The 23389-nt window shown below is 40.9% G+C and overlaps 1 protein-coding gene across 1 annotated transcript; it reads right to left on the bottom strand.

Moving 5' to 3' along the window:
- Positions 1-2161: 2161 nt before the first annotated feature.
- Positions 2162-22746, bottom strand: CSF1 (colony stimulating factor 1). Its single transcript, XM_081324933.1, has 8 exons — positions 22519-22746; positions 15969-16105; positions 9483-9545; positions 8742-8906; positions 7672-7837; positions 4507-5498; positions 3015-3076; positions 2162-2645 (listed from the first exon to the last, which is right to left on the bottom strand). The coding sequence occupies exons 2-8, from the start codon at positions 16092-16094 to the stop codon at positions 2591-2593; spliced, it is 1629 nt and encodes a 542-aa protein (XP_081181059.1). The 5' UTR covers positions 16095-16105; positions 22519-22746; the 3' UTR covers positions 2162-2590.
- Positions 22747-23389: the final 643 nt, after the last annotated feature.

Below are 23389 nucleotides of genomic sequence, written 5' to 3'. Positions count from 1 at the left end.
ACGTTCTGATACTGAAGGATATAGCCAGGCAACCTACTTGCAGGAAAGAATCAGCAAGCAAAAGAAGGGGTTAAAGACCCCCAATTTTACTCCATGCCTTCCATGCAAGCACTTTACACTTACTTTACATCTGCTGGGCAAAATATTATGGGAACACAGATCTACTAAAGTAAAAAGTAGGTTGGAAAGTATTTTGAGGAAGAGACACCTTGAGCTAATGGAAAAAAACAAAGACAGATGCCCCAAAGGCACAGGACTTGTGGGAGCATGCCCATACTTGGACTTTCACATGCCGACATATTTGTTTTGCTGCAGAATTTCTTTGTGGTGGTGATGAGGTCGAGAAGACAGAAAATCTAAACAGCAACTCAGCACAGCTACATTTCAAACATAGTTCCACTTACACCTGAAAACATTTCAGGGGAAAAATGGTTCCTGGGCATCTCTTACCAGTGCCCCAGTTAACAATGCCTTCATAATACTTCCTATAATATCATGGGAAGCAAACGAAACAAGGCTAATTCTCAATACAACTTGAGTCCTGTTCCATGAGTACATCAGCTGGTGACTTGTACCAGTGATAAAATACAAGGCTCAAAAAGATAAATATTCCATGGCTAAATTCTACTTAGAAAAGGCCAGTTGCTTCATTCTATAGCTGCTAACTGGAAGACTCTTAGGAAACCCCACAAGCCTATGCTTCTTCATATTCTTTATTACCTATCCAGCTATTGGCATTCAGAAGCAAACTTGCCTCTGAACAGGGAGTCTCCATTTATCACTGATTAAAAGAGATCAATAATAAAGGAAAAGCCACAGCTCTGTTTTAAAACCATGCTAGCTGGTACCCAGCACATTATCTTGTGTAGTATGGAAAGGTACTTATTTTTTGGCTTGTCCTGAAGGGACGCGGTGGCTCAGTGGGTTAGGACGCTGAGCTTGTCGATCAAAAGGTCGGCAGTTTGGCGGGTCGAATCCCGAGTGCCGCGTAACAGAGTGAGCACCTGTTACTCGTCCCAGCTTCTGCCAACCTAGCAGTTCGAAAGCACGTAAAAATGCAAGTAGAAAAATAGGGACCACTACGGTGGGAAGGTAACAGCGTTCCGTGCGCCTTTGGCGTCTAGTCATGCCGGCCACATGACCACGGAGACGTCCTCGGACAAGTGCTGGCTCTTCGGCTTTGAAACGGAGATGAGCACCGGCCCCTAGAGTCGGAAACGACTAGCACGCATGTGCTGGGGAACCTTTACCTTTACCTTTTTAAAAAACTAAGTAAAATCTATTTTATTAGTAAGTTAAAATTTAAGTCTAAAAACATCTCTCATTTTGTATGATAGAGTTAAAAATGGATTCTGGGAATAAAACTGTAAGCTCCTGGAAAAGTAGATAGCAACTTTCTCTGAACAGCGTGTTAGATTATATAGAGTGCTAACTGGATGGGTTTATGCACAGAACTGTACTTTACAACCTACAAAGCTTAGGAGATGGACAAAGTGCCTAAAAAATTAATAGCTGACAAGAGGCAGAGGTCCTGAAGTCTTCAGCAGTTCAAGAGACCAGAAGCTCTAAAAGAAGCAGATAATTTTCATTCATGTTTAGCATGGCTGTTCAAACTGCAGAATCCATATTTAATAAATCTGTTCCCCTTCAGAATGGAATAGGCACAGTAGTTCTTAGTAGACCATCTCCATCGTAGAAGCGATTTTGCAGACCAAGCTCCAGTTTGTTGGCTGAATGGTAGAAAAAAGGCAACTTGTGTAATGAATACCAATCTTGGCTACCAGAAATAAATAGCGTCCATTTCCTGATAAATTCCTTCCCATTAAAAAAAAAGTATAAAAACAGTCTTCATGGAAAAGTACTGCTGTGGCTTCAGTTCCAGAGTTTCCTTTGTGCAATTTCTCTCAATAATAGCAACAGAACAGTACTTTGAAAGTGGGGCTTTCAGTCCAAAACCCCAGGCAGTTTCTCATTTCAGAAGGAATGATGCAACTGGAAATAAGAAGATATGAAGAGCCATCACTGTTTAATTCAAAAGTGTCAATGAGTTAAGAGGTAAAGTACAGGCCATTATTTTATTACAAATCACTTAGTAACTTTTGGTAAGACATATGGAAAGATCCAACTTTAGTTCTCATGCATGACCTTTGACCTCAGAAAATGCAGTCCTATAAGAATGCAGATTTTTTTTTCAGACTAAGAATGGATTGTAAGTTGATGTCTATCTGCTGCTGCTACCCCTAAGGACATAGCTACATTCCCTAGCACCTACTTATAGTTTACAGGAAACCTGTATCTATGTAGAAAGAAGGTAGCAGGTTGCATGTGCCCATCGGCATCCAGTTAATTCTTGGGCATCTGCTAAGGCTTGACTAATCCAGCATCTTGTTTCCAAAATATATCTAAAATTCTTGACAAGACAGTAGTATTCTCCTTTCTGGCCCTAGCGTTTAGTATTCATAGCAAACTGTATTCAAAACTGCCCACCAAGTTTATGCAAATCCATGGTGTAACTATTGTAAGACAGGAAACATAATAACCCCTCCAAAAAACTTATTTTCCTCTGAGAAAATTAAAAAGATAACCTACCTCATACTTCCCTTTGAATCTGCAACTCCAAGTGTCCCTCCCCTCCACGCAATGATCTACAAAAAAAGAAAAAAAGAAAAAAGAACAGGAATCTTAATTTCAAGACAAAGAGGAAGAACTGTGATGATTTACTAGTCAATATTTTGTACAACGTTCTATGACCTGGTGCCTTTCAATTTGTAGCCCAACGCATTTCAGCTGGTCCATTCACACAATGGCCCAACAGATTCTATCCCACAGGAGTACATTTAAGACCTTTGTTTTCCTGAGGGGCAATTCAATGAGTTTAAACATAGGAATCTGAAATACATAGCGAGAAATAGAGGACCTATATGTCAGGAATGACTGATCTAAAATAGAAAAGAGGCTAACAGATTAGAAAATCTAGTTACACAGGCAGGCTTCATGATCTTCTAGTTTCTTACCTTTGTTCTTCTGTTCTTCCTACATTATTCCCCATCTGCTGTGTCCACCTCTGCCTTAGGAACTGTATGAAAGAAAATAGGAATTGGGTAGTGGAACAGAGAATCCTAATTTGAATGAACCATGAGCAGACTGAATTGCTACTGGTATAAGTGGCACTGGACTTCCAAATAAAAGCTGTGGCTATCCCAAGAGGAAATGGAAAACTGAAAACTACTCCAAGAAAACACTTCTACCGTGGTTTGAGTGCTACCAACAAACTTAACAGTTGTCTTTACATATGGAAGGCATCCATACTACTGGGCATATACCAACTTTTAAATCAAATTTAATTTTGCTCGGCACACTTTCAGAGTGTGGTTTCTTGGCGTGTCATTTAAAGGTAAAGAGCACCTTTAAGGCTACGTGTCAAGCCCAACATTAGATTCTATCATCACTACTTCCAGATTTTTCAATATGACCCCCTCTCTTTATGCACAGTGATAAATTATAGCGGTAAGAAAAAGGTAGCTATGGCTGCTCCTGCACAGTCAAAGCCAGTCCTTGAATGTGTCCCTTTTTTCTTTCATTATGCAAACTGTTTGTGAAATAAGCAGGAAGAGATTTCAGCCTTGGAAGACAGACTGTGCCAGCGCAACAAATCAATAGATAACTTGCTTCCTCTTCCTTCCTATGAAGCAGTTCTTCTACATAATGTATGAAGTAATGACACATGCAACTCGTTTAATACTAGTGCAGGTCAACATTGTCTCTAACATGCAACGATATCTTCTCTTGTTCAACCCGGAGAAATATTTATTGTATTTATAATTTTTCTTCAACTCCGTAAGACTTTCAAGCTACTTAGTAACAATTTCCAACCATATCCCAATTCTAAGAATCAAAAGATGAATCACGGGATGCGCTTCCCACTCATCAGCGGCATCAGTTCTAAGCACCATACTTTTACAGCCAAGGACTTTTAAGAAGTTGAGTTGTGGTGCTGGGCAGCATGGGGAGTAGTCTGCCTTAAGTAATGCTTGCATCTTGTGGTGTAGGAAGCTCTAGGATAGAAGGTGGCCCATGACAGTTACCACTGCAAGGCATGCACGAGATAAGATGTACCCCACAAACCTAGCTATTTTTTATTTATTTTTTTGCATCTCAGTGAAAACAGAAGGAGAAAGAAGGTATTTTACAACAGCAAACAAAACGTAAGACGAGTTCCGGGAAATACTTAATGGAAAAGCAAGGAAAGTGTTTTTGCTGAGGGACACAAGAACTATTTTGCATCTAACACTGTTGCTCATACATAGCACTATTGGTTTTCCAGACTTATTTTGAGATGGCAAGGATTGAACCTGCAAAGCATGTATTTTGCCAAGAAGCTACACTTCTTTCTAAATGACAGTTCTACGTTACCATCTTCAGGAAACTCTGTGCCTGAAATTTGCCACCAAGACAAAAAGGAAAGGAATGTAGATGTACATTTGTTAAGGCAGGACTCAACCTTACCCTGGACTTATGCAAGTAGAACAGCAGGCCACCCAGGGTTAGCAGGATTCCCAAGACACTGGGTATCACCACATATGTCACAGACGTCCCTTGGATATTTCTGGGCTCTGACTTCTTGATGTGCTTCTCTGCGTTCGGAGGAATGAAGTTCAGATCAAAGCTGGGTCCCAGCAGACTATCCTCCAATTCCCTGTCCTTGGCCAGACCCTCTTCTCGTCTCTCTCGCAGCTGGGTGTTTTGCAGTGCTTTGGAGGTTCTACTTCTGCTACTTTGTTTTGCTTTCCCCAGGAGTATATGTTTGGTGGGTGAGGAATTCTCTGTGGTGACCACAAAGCTAGAAGAAGGATCTTGTGTTGCAGAGACAGGATCTTTGTGGCCCAGGACATGGAGACTGCCACTGGGAGGCACACTAGAGCTGTCTATTTGCTCCAAATTGGAAGATGATGTCAGAGTTAAGCTGAAAGCGCTGCTGGCAACAGTGATATCCTGATCAGATGCGAGTCCTGGAGTGGCCTCAGTTTTTTCTTTTATCTCAAACCATTGCTGATTGAGAAATGACTTGGCTAAGTCAGAAAGAGGGAGATGCTGAGAAGCTATTTCATCAGATCTTTTCTGGCTTTCACCAGCTCTGGAATCCAGGGAGGGAGATCTGGTCTCCGTGGATTCCAAATGTTTCTGGACAGAAAGAGAAGATGATGACGGTGATGGTAATATGGCATCAATGCCAGCCCCCAAATCCATGTTTTCAGTGGTTTCTTGGCTTTTATCAGTGCTTCTAGACACCCTAGACCTGGTACTGCTCTCTAACCCACTAAGAATTTGAGTAGTATCAGGAAGCCTTAGTAGCTGGAGAATGCTGACAGCTGTCTTCCTGCTATCCAGCTGGTCTGCAATGGAAGAGAAAGACTCAGAAGTTGGAATGAGATATGTCGAGCCTTCTATATTGATCGGGACTGTAGATGAACAGTTGCAATCCAGGGCAGTAACAACACCTGAAAAGATCCAGATAGAGAGAATGGCCATAGAGTAACCAGCTTCTTAAGATGCAAGGAGAACCAAAGGATTGCATTAAGCTCAAATAAGACACTTTCTTTAAGCTACCATGCCAACACCAGATTTCAGCCTTTTTTCAAATCATGGCCAAAAGCAACAGAAGAAACTACAGGTTAAACTGAAACAAAGCAAGGCAACCAGCAGAAGGATCCAGAAAGAACTTTGAGGATGTAAGATTAATGAATGAATTGATGGATGGAGGAAACAGTGTAAAGATTAGCTTGGGGTAGCAACACCAAAAAAGAGCTCATGCAACTAAAATTTATGGAGAAATCATATATAACTGAGACCAAGCACTAGACCAGGATTCAATTGTCTAGATAATCAAAGCAAAGGGAATAATAATTTCTACATAGGGATGGCAATGTGGATAATCATGGCTACAAGTAAACTGTATATGTCACTACAGGTGCTGCATGCACAGACATACAACATGAACTGCCACAAAACACAAATGAACTCAAGACAGATTTTCAGGTCAGACAGTGACTGCATTCTCCTTGGCAACCATTCAGAAAGACTGAAGCCATTATGTCATTGGATCTCGGAATAATAAAACTAAAAATGAGATTTATTTGGAAGCAGATTTAAGAAGTGTACAAAAGCCCAGCCATAAAGATTCCATTCAATTATTTCTGAATAATGCTAGGACCATTAGGAATTCAAGCATTTTATATGGTCTTTCCAAGCTGAATTTAAAAAATAGAAAGGTGTATGTACACACACAGAGACACACAAACACACAGAAACACTAGTTAGATAAGAATGCAATGTCTTCTCAACTTATTCCCATCTTTGCAGCTTAGCCTTTCCATCTATTTGAGGTCCACCTCAGGAATATATCTGAAATTCTCTGCCACCATATTAAAAGATCCCATTTCTGGTGGTCAGGCACCATTCTAGGATTCTTGTATTTTTAAGCAGAAATGCTGCAGTTTTGAAAATTGATTATGAAAATTGAAAGTTGATTATGAAGATACTTAGAACAAAAGTAATTATCTATTACAAAGGGTTCCATGGAATGCTTTTACGCAGTCTTTAATACATACTGCTTGAAGTTTCTCTCAACGCTAACAGAAGCCAAATATAGAAGGCAAAGAAAATAGAGAAATATTAAAGTTGATTAACACAGAACAATGGGTAATGGGGAAGGGAAGAACTTCAACTGACATTTTGTTAAAATCCACACCATCCTGCTGTATAACAATAGCAATAGCACTTAGACTTGTATATATCGCTTCATAGTGCTTTAAAGGTAAAAAGGTAAAGGTTCCCCCGCACATGCGTGCTAGTCGTTTACGACTCTAGGGGCCGGTGCTCATCTCCGTTTCATAGCCGAAGAGCCAGCGTTTGTCCGAGGACGTCTCCGTGGTCATGTGGCCGGCATGACTAGACGCCAAAGGCGCACGGAACGCTGTTACCTTCCCACCGTAGTGGTCCCTATTTTTCTACTTGCATTTTTACGTGCTTTCGAACTGCTAGGTGGGCAGAAGCTGGGACGAGTAACAGGCGCTCACTCTGTTACGCGGCACTCGGGATTCGACCCGCCAAACTGCCGACCTTCTGATCGACAAGCTCAGCGTCCTAACCCACTGAGCCACCGCGTCCCTTTCATAGTGCTTTACAGCCCTCTTTAAGCGGTTTACAGAGTCAGCATATTGCCCCCCCCCAACAATCTGGGTCCTCATTTTACAGACCTCGGAAGGATGGAAGGCTGAGCCAGTCAGAATCGAACTCCTGGAGAGAGCATGAGTTAGCCTGCAATACTGCATTCTAACCATTGTGCCATCACAGCTCTTATATATGCATATGAGTCAGGAATCTGCAGCTAGATCAGACTTAAACAGATTCAATGTTGTCCTTACTTCAAACTAAGGAGGCCCACTGCATTTCCATTCAAATGAGATGCCTGTTGACTTCTAAGACTTACATTCCAGCAGACAATAGACAACACTTGCAAAGTATAAATGCACAGAGAAGCCTGCTACACAAACATAAATGCACATATATGAAAGCCACAAAATGCTTCACCCAATTTAAAATCATCACTTCCCAACTCTGTGCCAAACTACTGGCAGGAAATGCACATCTGAAAAGTCTTGAGTTGTTTACCTGCAGAAACAATCTCCTTTTCCTGTGATTCCAAACACTTCTGGAAGACCCCACTGCAATCATCTGTGAATGTATTCTTGCTCAGAAACTGCTTGGCTTGGCTAAAATATTTGTGCACCAGTTGTAAAGTCTGCTGTGCAGTCAGGGAGAAAGTCTTGATGCACTTCTTTCAGAGTAAACAAAAAATATGAGGGGAAAAGAAATAAAATTAGCTATTTTATCTATGACAGCATAAGAAATTATCACCAGCCAATCAACTACAAAACTAGTGTCTCTACTTCTATAAGCAAGGCCTGTTCTCAACTGTATACTGAAGATCCTACAAGGAATATCCAACGTATCAATAAAATCTGATATGGGATAGAGCAAATACTTCCTCAGTCCCTTAGGTAGCTTCAGTCCCTAAAGTTTAAGCATAATCAAATACCAACATATTAAACATTCAGTCCATTAACTCTGTCTCCAGACTGACTCTGTAAATCCCATTGGTTATTTGGGGGATTTTCCTAATACTTCTTTTTCTCATATTTGGGGACCATTTAAATTGATGAAAAGTTCTGGAGAATTTAGATGATTGCATGCCTTTTTGAGTCATTTTGATTGGTCCTAAATGATATCAGGCATATTTTGCATATTTTGTCCATAGGCCAGCGTAAGAAGGATTCCAGCTAAAGATAAAGCTATAGCTGTTAAATTGGAAGTATTTCCTTCCCATTGCAGATAGCAAGCGTTTGGAGGAAGAAGCAGCTGTCTGAAACCTATCCATTGCTTCAAAGACACCAAACTAACTCCCTTTCTGCCCTTAGGTACTTTAAAATTACGCATCTGTATGTGAAGCCTAAAAATGTGATTAAGGTTATATCTGGCTTCTTTAAGGTTATATTACGGCTATATTTGGTTTCTTTAAAGGTAGGCACATTTAAGGTGAGACACACTAAAGCATTTTTTCAATTCTCTCCTCAGCATCCTCAGCTCTAATATTTAGGTGTCAATTGTCAATCAGCTTCTTAGTCTCATTAAATGTATTAGCATTATTTCTGAGGACTGCAAAACTGATCAATAAAATTTACCTGATTCTTATCATTGGGAGGCTTAACGCATCTTGCAAGTTCCAGGTATAAGTCCTTTATCAGACGGAATTTCAGATAGTTTGGAGTATTATTGTAGAATGTAATGCTATCAATGATACGTTTCAGGGGATTATAGGCTGCTTTGAGAAAGCATTCAGTATTACCCTAGAAGATAATAAATATAGATGTCAGCAATGAAAATATTCAGCTTTGATATGAAAAAGTTAGCATCCTTCAGATTAAGTACTATTTTTTTCTCGTTGTTACCACCTGTTCTTTCCAAAAAGGGACAAGGGGTAAAAATAGCATTGAAGATGATCAATAGCGTCTTCTTGCTTGGTCTTCAATTATAAATGGTCCAAAGAGGTAAGACAATCAAACGAACAACAGCATCAAAGGCTCCTAAACTCCTCTTGGGGTATTTTATCTGAGAGCTCACCATGGACCAGATGAAAAACTACACATTAATGACGTCTCTAACATCTTGCAGGACTCAGGACTACCCAGAAGATATTGGCTGCTGGGTAGTAGTGACCATGCTAGAGGAAGAGGAAAGATATGTAGAAGCCCAAAACTAAAGCAAAGGTCAGCACTATACTCACAATTCCTCGTAGTGAAAAAAATAAATCTTAAAAAACACACTGAAATCCACTGCTCCGAAGTCTGACATTAGAAGCTCTTATATAAATTCTAATTGGCAATGTGACAAATTGAATACAGGGCAAGACTCCTGCAACTTACCAGTTCACTTTCATCTACGTATTCAAAAGATCGCAGGCAGAAAGTTTCCATCTGACTATCAATCTGTAATGAAAAAATACAGGGTAAATGTCCATTAATCTTACTCTGTTTTAGCTATATGAATCCAAAGAATGCTCCAAGGAAGCCAGGATATCTACGACAAACGTAAACACTAGTGACAGCATAACAAGGTTAGAGAACTGAATTCCTTGCATAAACCTAGAATTTGTTTAGGGAGTTGCAGGAAAAGTGAAACATAGGTGTTTAGGAGAGATAAATCAGGGAATGGTTCAGAGTTAACCACAGTGACTGATCAGAGTTGGGATGGTCAAAAAGGCACAGCGACTGCTCCACTATCAGACCCCAAACAATCACTAGCAATGTCACAGAGCAACTCGGGAAAAGGCAAGCAGGAAATCGATGAGGAAAAAAAGCTTGGCTCACTATCCCAAGAATGATAAACAGTTTAAGAACATCACTTTCGGTTTTGAGTTTAGCATCTTCAGCCTGTTCTCACTTGCCCAAAGGGGGGATTTTTTTGATTCTGCCAAAATGGGTTCTAAGCCAGCACAGCAACAACTAGGCCTCAACCAGTTAACCAAATGAAACTCTGGCAACTGAAACCACAGTTTCTGCTTTCTGGATACTTCTGCTGAAAGACTCTTCAAGCAACATCACCAGGGAAGTAATTATACAATTTCTATTATTCTGGGAATCACATTATCCATTTCACAGCTGTTCTCTTGCTTGAACATACCTGACTATGAACTTACAGTATGTAGTGGTAATCCTTGACTTACAACTGCAATTGGGACCAAAATTTTGGTCGCAAATCAGGACAGTTGCAAAGTTGAAGCACCCACATAACTGGATCCAATTTTATGACTAGTTTTACAGTGGACGTTAAGCTTATCACATGGTCATAAGTCTGAATTCATTATCTCAAATGAATTTTTTTGCCAGAAACTGGAAAAAAAATCACAGATTACAGTCATGTGACTGCAGGACACTGCAACCAGTTGTAAATGTGAGCCAGTTGCCAAGTGCCCAGATGCAGTCATGGGACCATGTGTGTGTGTGTGTGTGTGTGTGTGTGTGTGTGTGTGTGTGTGTATGAGTGAGTGCAATATTTTATGATTGCCAGAAATACTTTAAGGGCTGTAAAACGTCCTTTCTTGTTAACTCCAAATGGTAATTAAAAACCATTTATTGCTTTGATTAATTCTATCATTAGGGCTTTTGCCAGGTATAGTAAGAAAAATCACACTAGAATGAAAAACAGTATTACAAATTCAAGTATCTCTGCAAGTATAATTCAGCTTTTGAAACAGCTACTGAAATAAGATGATGCAATGAGGTTTCTGAGTGAACATTGTTAAAACATGACAAGCATAATTAAAATTGCTTGTACAGTTAATCCTGCAACTGCCCAAATGATTTAAAGGCATTCTACTGGGGAATTCATGGAGTTTTAAAGATACATTTTGATAATCCAATTCTTTTCCTAAATCTAAGTGGCATGAAAATCCCACTCTCTGTTCCAAAATCTGTATTCTCTTTGCGAGTAAGGAAGAGAGATTTTTATGATAGTAAAATGCCATAAATAGTGCCAAATAAGTAGATAATACTTCCATAATATTTGAAATTGGAATCATCAAAGTTTTGGCTCCAAGTAAAGATATTTCAACTAATCCTAAAATTTAGTCATGGCTGCAAAATTAATCAGCAGTACATTTTATTCAAACAATATCATTAAGGTGTGGCAGCGTAATATTTGAGAAATAGTATGAGTTACAAATGACTCATTCTGCTTGGCCTAGAAAAGATACTGAAAAATAAGTGCACTTTTTAAATAAACAAAGTAAATAATGTATTATTCCTTTCCAACAGGAGATTGAAACATTAAAAAAAATAAGTTAGTAAAACTTAAAACTATAAATTACCTATACGAACCAGATATTATCGACCTGTTATTAAACTAAGACTTGCTCTCAAGTCCGATGCCTATTATTTATTTATTGGTTTGTCTGCAGGATTTATAGGCTGCTCCAACTCCTGGCAATGAGTGATAGACAGCTTCCTAACATATAAATGGAATAAAAAATAGAATCAAGTTAAATCAGTGACTAGAGATGTTCCTATGGAACCAGAAGCTGAGACTAAAAAATATTAACAGCAAGGGAGACTTTATTCTCCCAATGAAGAGGGCACTATAGCAACCCAATTTCCCTGGATTGATGAGCAACCTTGCTTTCATCAGTTTTCTAACATTCAGAAGAGAAGAAGCCGATCACATCTCAGATAATATGTTACTCCAGAGAAGAAGGGCAGCAACTGAAAAAGTACTTCTGTGGGTCCCCAAAGATGGCAATCTCTAATTGAAGGGGCACATCAGAAGTCCACCCTGCCTGGTCTTATTGAATAGGCAGATGTTATAAGGCAGGGTTTCTTAAACCTTTCGCCATCACACCTCCCTTTAGTGTAATCTTAATGTACACACCTTCCCCAAAAATCCAAACACCAACATGAACACCTATAAAGAATGAAAACAATACAATGAAAGGTAGATTTTTTTTAATAATGTAGCTAAAAGGTTCTTCACACTTCCCCAGGATTCTGCTTGCACCTCCCCAAAGCAGGTATACTTCAGAGTGTGGGAAACCTTGTTATGGGAAAAAGGTGCATCCAAAGATATCCCCAAACCATGAACCACAACCAGTGTCTTGAACTACACTCAGAAGCCAACTGGCACAGACCTCTTGGAGTAAAGGTGTCACAGGAGTGCCTTCAAAAGGATTCATCACCACCCAAACTATCTCTCTTCACAGCTGCATTTTCCAAATGCTCCTCAAGGACAGTGCTACATATCACAATATTCCAAATGAAAGGTGACTAAGGCAAGAATGACAGCGAGTAATGTCTGCGGTTACAGGAAGAGTTACAATTGGCATCCTAGCTGTAGCTTAGCAAAAGACTTTTTAGCCATATCTGCCAACTGCTCAAGTAGAAGCTATGACCCTCCCCCCTAAATTAAATTTGCACAGGGAAATGTACCCCAGTTTGAAGTTAATCAAAGGAAACCCACTGGAAGTGGCCTATCTTCTATTCCACAGCTACTCCATCTTATTGGGGTTGATCTCAAACCAGTTCACTCCCCTTCGTACCTGGGGAAGCTCCAGATTACTGGACAAACTTCAGTGACATCAGTTATTTTCCAGTAGTCAAGCTATACAGTTGGGCATTGTCAGCATACTGATGAAACCTGACTCCAGGCATCCAGATGATATCACCTAGCAGATTCAGGAAGATCTTGAAAAGGACTGGGAGAGTAGCAAGCCCTGGGGAATTCCTCACTTCAGAGATCTAAGATTTGATTTCTCACTAGCAACTGACTGAAGCCATCTCTTTGGGTAGGTGAACAGCTGTAATACTGTGCCCTTTACTCCTAACAATTGGAAATGGATCAGAAGACTGTTCTATGATCTCCAAAGCTATTGAGAAATCAAGCAAGACAAGGAGGATTACCTTATCCCTATCCCAGTCCTATTAGAGATCATCAATGGACACAATCCATGCTGTGCCGTGCTGAATCTTGGCCTGAAACCAGACTGAAATGGGTCAGGTCCTCTATTTTTTTCCGGGGCCCAATGCAATTCCAGCCCAACAATTTTCTCCACAACCTTTCCTCAAAAGGGAATTTTGGAGACAGGCTGATAGTTGCTCAGAATGTTTTCTGAGAAACTCTGAGAAAATGAGTTTAGAAATGTTTCTTGAAGAAGGCGGACGCCATTGCCTAAGCACATGGTAACACTTCCTCTCTGATGGATGCATTTCCCACCACCAGCTTTCTGTCAGCTCCCTGGAAACTTTCACTACCAGGAAGGAGCGGCAGGGATCCAGACTACAAGCAGCAGAGGACTCTTATTTCCTCAGGAGTTACAGGAGCAAAACTATCCCAAATAGCATTGCAATATGGAATCTCAGTCATCTTCATTAGGCTTGCCTAGTGAAGCTATACATTGGACCTATACATTATTAAAAGATGGAATGTGATAACAGCAGACCCCATTGCCTTAAAATCCCCAAGGGGGACAAAGAACGAAACACAAATACATCATGCTCCGTGAATATTCTTTGGCAATTGATATATGTAAGCGATAGCAGGTGTTTCAGCACTGTTTAATATACATATTTCAATCAAGATGTTTTCAGACAGGCAGGAATTTGCTTCCCTAGGGAGAGAACTGAACTCTGGAAGAGGAACACTAAGCAACTCAACATTCCTTTTTTAGGGAGGTTTATCCCAAAGTCAAAAGATAAAAACAATTTATTTTTACAAGATGTTGTTAATAGGGACTGTTTGTAATAAATATGGATAATCAAAACATTGAAGTATTATTCATCTTATTACGTTGAGGCTTTCTTGTTAGTTTTTGCAGAATCTAGTGCTATATGGCACAAAGATATTAAGACCGAAGAGCCATCTCATTAACGTTACAGAGAGCAGATTCTGGGTGAAAGACTAGCCTGCTATTGGCAAGAACTGTTCTCCATAACTTGGGTGGTGTCTGGGTGTATTGACAAGAGATGTAAACTCCTACAATTATCCAACTAACATGGCCATAATTGCCTTCAATTGTGGGAGGACTAGGGAAGTCTGAGCTAGATTTTCAATACTGGTCAAGGAATGGTGAAGAATAGAGATGGCAAAGAGACTTGAATAAATTCACATTTAAATTCAGTTCAAATATTTGTCATTCTCATACAGGATAAAATATATCATTATATGCTCACCCCGTAAGTGTATAAAAATGGGCAAGATAGAAACAAGACTAGAGCAATGCTTTCAGAAGTGTCCCTAGAACAATGCCTCATCTCTGGTCGGAGACAGTTTCGTCTTCACATTTTTGTTAGCTAAATAATAATTGTTTTGAATCTTTCCTATTTGAATCAGAATTCTGTAAAGCCCCTGGGAATTTTGTAGGCAACAAAAGTATCAAGATTTTTGAGAGTTAGTTATAAAACAATTCTTGCAGCAGAGATTTCCCAATGTTTATTAATGGTTTAGACAAAATCAAGATTCCAGGAGTTTTTGCTTCTAACATTTTGCAGCTCTAGATCACCCTGACCAATAACTTGTCAGTTATGTTAGCTTTAGAAAATCCAGCCTGCATCAATTATGTATATAATCTCTGGATTATTCCTCCAACTAAACTTTTAAAAAGCATAAACTTTTAAAAAGCTGGAAGTCTTTACATGGGGAAATAACCCAGAGTAATGATCAGGTGAAGAAATAGCAGCAAAATATTGATGAAGGGTTTTGCCCTAATCTCAGTGCATTCCAAGCTGTGCTCAGCTTGTCTGGTGGCTGGGTTTTATGTCCTGAATTTTTAATGCTGTAAGCCACCTGAAGTCACTCTAGGTGGCTTGGGCGGCCATATAAATTTGTTTCATAAAATAAATTATTATGGCATGTCAATGCAAATATAGCAAAATGGACTAAACGTCAGTCCTACAAATAGCCAATTGATCAGACCATTCTAAAGTGGCTTTAAACAGCAGGAAACCAAAGACAGGGATGTAGGAACTTCATACAGCTCTTATTACAACAGTATATATTTGGCAATTTCATTTTCTCGCAGCATAGGAGAGATAATGGGTAATACTGCTAAAGTGACATAAACCACAAAATAAACTAAATGGAAGTAAAATAAGCTGCCCAATAACTTTACTTTAGTGTGCCATGTAGGCAGCAGTGCCCAACTGATCTTGGAATTCGATATTAGGATGAGTGATCACAAAAATACCAGGGATCATACACATCTTGGAAACTTCACCTCTCTTTTTCATAGTTTTTCATCCCTTCTATAATTTGCCAACAGAGATCTTAAACCAATCAAAGGTTATGTGTGTAATATAACCAATTATTTGGGCAGAATTCTAAGTAACTTTTATTTATGCACAAACCCTGCTTTTTTCCCCCCCTTCCTGGTTTGCATATTTATTCTTCCAATGCTCTTGGTGCACTAATCAAAGAAACTGAGCTACAAATTAGGAAGACCCCAGCCAACCTCTGTAGGAATCTCTAGCAAGTTGCTCTCAGTCAGAATCTACATTGGCACTAGGGATATAATGCAAAACTACTTTACAGGTTTATTGTGTTAAGAATGGCCAAGCATTTGCAAGCGTGAGAAAAGTGCCAAGATAATTTCAGAGTCCACTCCACTTTCTTGCTGTCTGGTACCACATACTATATAAAAGAATCACTTTCTTTCTGAACCTAATATTAAAGGGACTGGGAACAACATAAAACGCTGGAAGTTAGGTACTACTATAACTTTATTTAATACAGACCCAGACTGACTGTTAAGCTGGAAATCTACTACCGAGCTACCATCAGCACAGGTATCTGGTCCATATAATGTTACTTCTTAACGTCACTATTCTTTTAATATCACGTTCTTACTATACAATTTATAGACTCACCAAGTCAGTCAGGTTCTTAAGGTGGGATGCCATGATGAGCCGGTGGCAACCAAAATGATTCTGTTCTGTTTCATGGATTCCGCAGGTTACAAGAAGAAACAAGGCTAATAGCACATAGGCAACCATGTTTTCCTGGGCTGTGGATGAAAAAGTCTCATATTAGAGCCTTGCATTCTCTGCTGCTATAGATAGGGCTGTCCTTAGCAAGCCTTTAAATTTCATAATTTTTCCTTTCTAATGTAAATCAACATTGTACTTCAAAAATATGTCCTAAACTCATCCATGTCTGGCTAATGTGGTGCTGTGCCTTCCCTCACTTACTTACTTTTCTTAAACAAGTAGCCATAGAATTTCCTCAGCTTAGAGGACTCCTCACTTGTTTCTCCCCTGCCGTGGTTTGCCACACATCTTCCTTCCAAACCACAACTGCTGGGAAATCATTCTCTCTTCCCCCACTGCCCTTTGCTACAGCATCTGACTAGCAAAGACTGTGGTACTGTCTTCAGAATTACCATCCATTATTGCATAGAGCTTTAGTAAAAAAAAAAATTAAAAAAGTGTAGCTTTTTTTTAAAGTCAGTGCTAAAATATCGCAGTAATATTTCCTTCTACTATTTGTACTTTCCCACCGGGCTTTTTGCTTCAGACCAATTTGTGCTTGGAACGGACCGTATCAAATTACCACATATCAGGCACGGCTCCAACAATAACTCTTTTCCATCCTGCTGGCATCCATGAGTGCAGAAATCTCTGGACTATATCTATTTCTGAAGCCCGCCACATCTATTGAGCAAAGCACGGCAGCACTGCTGCTAAGACATGAATTTCCCAAGAGTGATTTAAAGTGCACTTGATAGAACAATCCAGGAACCTTTTTCAGGAAGTTCTAAAGAGTTAAACTCTGGTTTGCAAGCATTCCTTTCTTCCTCCACCTCCATTCTGGTGTTCTTATTAGGAAAAGAAGAGGTCAGACAAGTAGCCAAGCTGGGAATTTCCCCCATTGTTACAGCTCAGATGGTTTGCACATTCCCTGCTGTTCTGTGACAAAGCTGGTTTTTCCCTTCCTTGTGCAGATGAAAATACTTGCTCCAACATAATGAAGTACTGCAGCTCTCAGCTCAATTTCCCTAAGTTCAGTTTTTAGATGTCTATTGCAGCCCTGCTCTGTGCCACATTTATTTAGAAAATATATTGTATATATGCAGTACTGTGAAAGCGTGTATATATATATACCTGAAAGCTGGGTGGGCAACTTTCAACTAGTCCAGGGGTCTTCAAACTTGGCCCTTTTATGACTTGTGGACTTGGCCTGGCTGAGGAATTCTGGGAGTTGAAGTCCACAAGTCATAAAAGGGCCAGGTTTGAAGACCCCTGGGCTAGTCACTCACCTCAACTCACCTCACAACGTTGTTGTGGGGAACGTAAGATGGAGGAATATTAAGCATGTTTGCTGCTTTGAATTATATTTAAAAGTGGGATTAAAATATAATTAATAATAATGGCTGCAAACAACTAACAAAAATACTACCAAATCATAAAATAATTAAATGCAATCACTATGTAAACTCTAAAAAGTAAACAAATCCTTAACAAGAAATCATTCAAATATTACAAGCATGTTTTAGCCCAGCCAGCCAGAATTAACCCTTTAAGTCACAAACATTCAAAGTATTTGTTTTCTGCCTTTATTCTTGTTTTCGTATAATTCAAGGCTGCAAACATATCCAACTTGCCTACTTCCTCCTATTTTTCCCCACAACAACAACCCTGTGAGGTGGGATGGGCTGAGAGAATGTGACTGGCCCAAAGTCACCCAGTTTCTTCTTCTTCCTCCATATCTTTCCAATGCCCTTTTATTTTCCAAGGAAATTACTCATGTCCCCCAGATCAATTTGGAATTTCCCCTTCAGCATCTTCTGAAACTGCTGTTGTTTCAAAACAGACTTCAGATGCTAAAAATGGGTATTTATCTTTTGTTGCTTTCCAAAGCATTGTGTTCCAAAACATGAAAAGCCCCAGATGTTATAGTCTTAGCAGGATATGAAATGGTTCCAAATAGAGGGCAAATATACAGAACAGCAGTGTGGAAAAAAGAAGGCTAAGAATTAAAAGATAGAAGACCACCAAGTTGCAGCAACCACCAACAGACAAGGCAGCTCCAGGAACTTACTTGAAAAAGCTGGATTTACAAACCACAGCTTTCTCCCACAGGAGCCAGCCTAGATGTTGAGACTAACCTCTAGGCCCCCACTTAAAGTCTCTGTGCCATTTAAGGCATTGAAAGCAATGATCTGAGATAGCCACTATCATCTCCAGAAAGTTCACTTGCACTAGATGATTGGCAATCCTCTGCAGGACATTTGAGCCTTTTTTTTTAAAAAAAAGGTTCTCAAATACTTTAATTTAATAGGTGTTAGCAAGTGAGGATATAAAAAATTGTTTGACTATTCTGCAGAGGACTTCCAATCTATAAATCTATCATGTATCTATAAATACTAGGAATAACAGAGGAAAATGCTCCAGAACAAAATTTACTCTATTCCTCAGAGATCAAGACCAGTTATTTGGGCTTCTATATCCAGACTGCAAAATTATGGGCAGCTACTAGAAGGCATAAAGATTTGGAGAGGTGTACGTGCTTTTTTCATTAGTGCCATCTGATGGGCCCTGTTGTTGTTAGCTGCGAAGTCATGTCCGACCCATCGCGACCCTATGGACAACATTCCTCCAGGCCTTCCTGTCCTCTACCATCTTCTGGAGTCCATTTAAGCTCACGCCTACTGCTTCAGTGACTCCATCCAGCCACCTCATTCTGTCGTCCCCTTCTTCTCTTGCCCTCGATCTTTCCCAGCATTAGGCTCTTCTCCAGTGAGTCCTTCCTTCTCATTAGGTGGCCAAAGTATTTGAGTTTTAGCTTCAGGATCTGGCCTTCTAAAGAGCAGTCAGGATTGATCTCCTCTAGGACTGACCGGTTTGATCGCCTTGCAGTCCAAGGGACTCGCAGGAGTCTTCTCCAGCACCATAGTTCAAAGGCCTCAATTCTTTGGCACTCAGCCTTTCTTATGGTCCAACTTTCACTGCCATACATTGCAACTGGGAAGACCATAGCCTTGACTATACACACTTTTGTTGACAGGGTGATGTCTCTGCTTTTTAGTGTGCTGTCTAGATTTGCCATGGCTTTCCTCCCCAGGAGCAAGCGTCTTTTAATTTCTTGGCTACAGTCCCCATCTGCAGTGATCTTGGAGCCCAGGAAAATAAAATCTGTCACTACCTCCATTTCTTCCCCATCTATTTGCCAGGAATTGAGAGGGCCAGATGCCATGATCTTGGTTTTCTTAATGTTAAGTTTCAACCCAAGTTTTGCACTCTCCTTCTTCACCCGCAACAAGAGGCTCTTTAGTTCTTCTTCACTTTCTGCCATTAGAGTGGTATCATCTGCGTATCTTAGGTTGTTGATATTTCTTCCGGCAATCTTAATTCCAACTTTTGATTCATCTAGCCCTGCCTTTCTCATGATGTGCTCTGCATATAAGTTAAATAGGCAGGGCGACAGTATACAGCCTTGCCGGACTCCTTTCCCAATTTTGAACCAATCAGTGGTTCCATGTCCAGTTCTCACTGTTGCTTCTTGACCCGCATATAGGTTTCTCAAGAGACAAATAAGATGGTCTGGTAAGACAAATAAGATGGTCCGGTGGGCCCTATGCTAACCCTATTCTTAGGTGACATAAATATTTATTTGCCTACCAATAAACCTGGCAGTGGCCTCTCTACCATGCTTCATATCAACTTTCAAGTTTAGGCAACAACTATGGAAAAGAATAGTTGCTTTTCTGCAACTTCAGCCACTTAGTTTGATCCTTCCAAATACACTGGAGCACAACTCCTGCCATCCCAATGTTAGACAAGGCTCAGAAGGCTCAATTACATCTTCCAGCTGTTCTCTCTTGTTCGTTTTCATAACTTTTTCACTTTTGGATCCTACGCACAGCTTTCTTCTCCAATGGGCTGACGCCACTGCATGCTCCTTCCCCTTATCCTTGGCACCTTGCTGTCCACAAGAAAAGTCCTGTTTCTCCAGAACAAATATAAGGGTTATTTTATGCCGTGTCATCCCAAAGGTATTGTGCTATGATCTTGGGGAATCTTCCAAAAGGCTTCCAATCATTTCTTCACTGAACTTAGCAAGAGAGTCCAAAGAGGAGGAGGACAGGAGAGAGAGAGAAAAAAAAAGATTTGGAAAAAGACTTTGAATTTTGCTTTGTGATTAATATGATCACTTAGAAAAGCCCTGGGAGGCCAGCTTGAAAAATGAAATAGATTTATAGGATCTTAACATTAACAGAAATATGCCCCAAACCTGATTGCTACTAAAAAATGGGAAGGAAGGAAGGAAGGAAGGAAGGAAGGAAGGAAGGAAGGAAGGAAGGAAGGAAGGAAGGAAGGAAGGAAGGAAAACCTTTGCTAGATTACACAAAGCATGGATGAACAACTCATCTTCACCCAATCCCAGGTGATTTCTGGCAGCGGGTGAAGGAAAACTATTGATGTTGATAATAATAATGATGTTGCTTGGTTGTCTAAGAAACATCTGCAAGAAAACCACTGAGCTCAGAGAGAACTTCAGGAGGACTTTACAGTTCAACCCTGCAGTACAGACATTCTCTTCTATTGATATCGATCAAAAGAACAAGCCAGCCAATTGCCTCAAAGACTGACCAACTGGCCCTGGGCAGTAACTTAAGTAAGTAAGCATATTGTTGAAGGAGAGGCAATTTAATGAAAGAGTTAACGTTTTATTGATCTTTTAATTGACCTTCTCATTCTTGACACAGCTGACTGTAGTTTAGTTTCAGACAGTTAAAATAGTTTAAACAAATAGTTTAGCTTTTTGTTTAGCTTAACTGCCTGCAAACAAAAGCTGGCCAAGTATAGTGGTTAATGGCACCAGGCTAGGAACCAGTGTGAATTCTAATTCTGCATTGGGACAAAAGTTCTGGGATGACTTTGGGTGAGTCATTCTCTTTCAGCCCTAGGGAGAAGGCAGCGGCAAACCACTTCCAAATTGGGAATAAAGGTCTAGGAGCACTGTTTAACCAGGAAGTGTTAAAACTACATCACTAAATCATATTTTACTTAATTGTGGCAGAACATGTTGGTGTATGTAGCCAATTCTGGTTAAGCCATAAACCAGAACAGTTGCATTCACACAACTGAAGTAGTTAAGACAATTGAAGTGTTTAGTATATAAAGTCAGGCCTACAAATTTCACTTCCCACGCTCTTACTCAACATATCTGAGGATGCACAAAATTATTAACCAGGTGTTGTAGGAGAGCTTATTGACTTCCAACTTGCCTCACACTATATTGGCTTGCTTTGATGGAACCCATTCAGAATGACTGCATTATAGGGGCTTGGCAACTGTGTATCGTTAACCATGGTTTCTTTTTCAGTACGCTCCGTTTGTCAAAAACAGGTTCAAATTAAGCTCTGAGAAATCAGAAAGACTATACAGGAAGAAAAGTTTCAAGGCTTTAAATACCAAACGGTTCATAGACTCGAGTACTGCACAACAGAAAAATCCTACGGTGCTCTAAAACTTCCATACCAGGAGAAAAGTTTATCCCCAAATTTGACAAGTCCCTCATCTGAGGCTAGGCAAACAGATCCACTCTGCAACCAATATTTAAAGCTCTGGTTTCAGTTGGCTACACGCTGGTGGCCCTAATAAAGCAATGGGAGTGCATTTCAGTGCAGCCGATTTCAAAAGAATACAGCAACTTATTCAGGACCACAATGCATGTTTATTCGAAACTGTCCTTCGGGCCTTCGTTCCAAACAAACATTAGCCAGCTGGAGCCGGAGGAGCAGTTCCTCAAGAAGGGCTTCAAAGATTCTGACCAGCTTTGTGCAGCTTGACAGGAGAGGGCGTGAAAGATGAGGGTGAGCACAACGAAGAGGGGGGGGGGAAGAGAGAGCCTGGAGCCAGCTACAAGCAGAGGTTAGTAAATGCCTCAGAGGAGGAAGAAGTCAAGAGGGCAACAAGAGAATCCTGCCCTGCCCGCCTCAACAGTGAAGGGATAAGCCAGGGGTCTTCAAACTTGGCCCTTTTATGACTTTGCTGGCTGAGGAATTCTGGGAGTTGAAGTCCACAAGTCATAAAAGGGCCAAGTTTGAAGACCCCTGGGATAAGCCACCGTCAGCGCCGTTTTACCTTCACCGTTTAGTAGAAAGCCTACGTTTGCAACGGCGGTTCGTTGTTTTGTTTTGTTTTGTTTTTTTTCATTCTTACTCGGCAATAACTCCTAAGCGGAATGCTCCAGTGGAGATTTTAAGGCCCCCCGCAGCCGCCCGAGACAAAAAAACGAGCCAACGGACAGAGCAACTGGGCCGAAGCGTGAGCGCCTGCAAAGGAATTGGGTGCTTTGCGCAACTGCTTGAAGCCACTACTTATTCCGATACTCTTAACCAGCCGGAGGAGAAAAGCATTCGGCCGCCAGCCTCGGTCCCGTTTAACAACCACGCCGTCCCCGAAGGGCTCCTACCTTCGCCGTGCGCGCGCGCGCGCTTACTAATCCCGGGGACTGCACTGCAAAGGCTCCGTGGGGCTTCAAGTCCGGCTTTCGCGAGGGCCAGAGGGCGCGCCTTTTCCTTGCAAATTAGTCCCGCTCCCGTTGGTAGGCGGCCGGCGAGAGGGGGCTGGCGCTACCACTCCGTGACAACAATCCCCAGGAAAGACGGCCTCCCGACTGCTGGCTGCCCGGAGGTCGTGCTTATAAAGAGCTGCGCCGAAGCATGTGGTTTATGGGAAAGTACCCTTGGCTCGGCGCCAGCTTTACTGTCGTTCCCTTCTGCCGGTTTCGCCCCCTCTTTTATTTTTTCTCCGAGCACGGGTGACTCCCGGGGACAGCTTCGGTCGAGCCATGCCGCCCTTTCTCGCGCAACGCGCCTCTTGTTCGTGGACAGCAGTACACCTGACAACCTCTTTGCTCCCTCCCACCCCCGACCTCCCGATTTTTTTAGGCCAGGGGTCTTCAAACGTGGCCCTTTTATGACTTGTGGACTTCAACTCCCAGAATTCCTCAGCCAGCATACGCTGGCTGAGGAATTCTGGGAGTTGAAGTCCACAAGTCATAAAAGGGCCACGTTTGAAGACCCCTGTTTTAGGCCTTGAGGGCAGGTGTCAAATAACCGTTGCAATCATTGAGAAAATCCCTCCGATGATGAGCCGTTGAACTTCGTTGCCGGAGGCGACCCTATCAAAGCGATCCGGTGGCCGAGTTCAGAAAACCATCTTAAGCTGTCCTGGTTTGATTAGGTGGCTGCTTTCACAAGATATGCTAACCATCAACAAGGCTCATAAACCACAAGTGTTGGATTTACACAACTTTATTGACTGTAGTTTGATTTGTTTGG

Source organism: Vipera berus (genome assembly GCF_964194415.1).
Source record: "Vipera berus genome assembly, chromosome: 3".
NCBI classification, from domain to species: domain Eukaryota; kingdom Metazoa; phylum Chordata; class Lepidosauria; order Squamata; family Viperidae; genus Vipera; species Vipera berus.
This window is presented reverse-complemented; position numbering and strand designations above follow the sequence as displayed.

What these genes read in the sequence shown, in the direction of transcription:
- CSF1 (XM_081324933.1), bottom strand. Translation starts at nt 16,094, where the DNA reads ATGGTTGCCTATGTGCTATTAGCCTTGTTTCTTCTTGTAACCTGCGGA. An exon ending in CTCCCAATGATAAGAATCAG is followed by an intron (nt 7,838 to 8,741) that starts GTAAATTTTATT and finishes TTACTCTGAAAG; the next exon opens with AAGTGCATCAAGACTTTCTC. An exon ending in GGAAGAACAGAAGAACAAAG is followed by an intron (nt 2,646 to 3,014) that starts GTAAGAAACTAG and finishes CTTTTTTTGTAG; the next exon opens with ATCATTGCGTGGAGGGGAGG.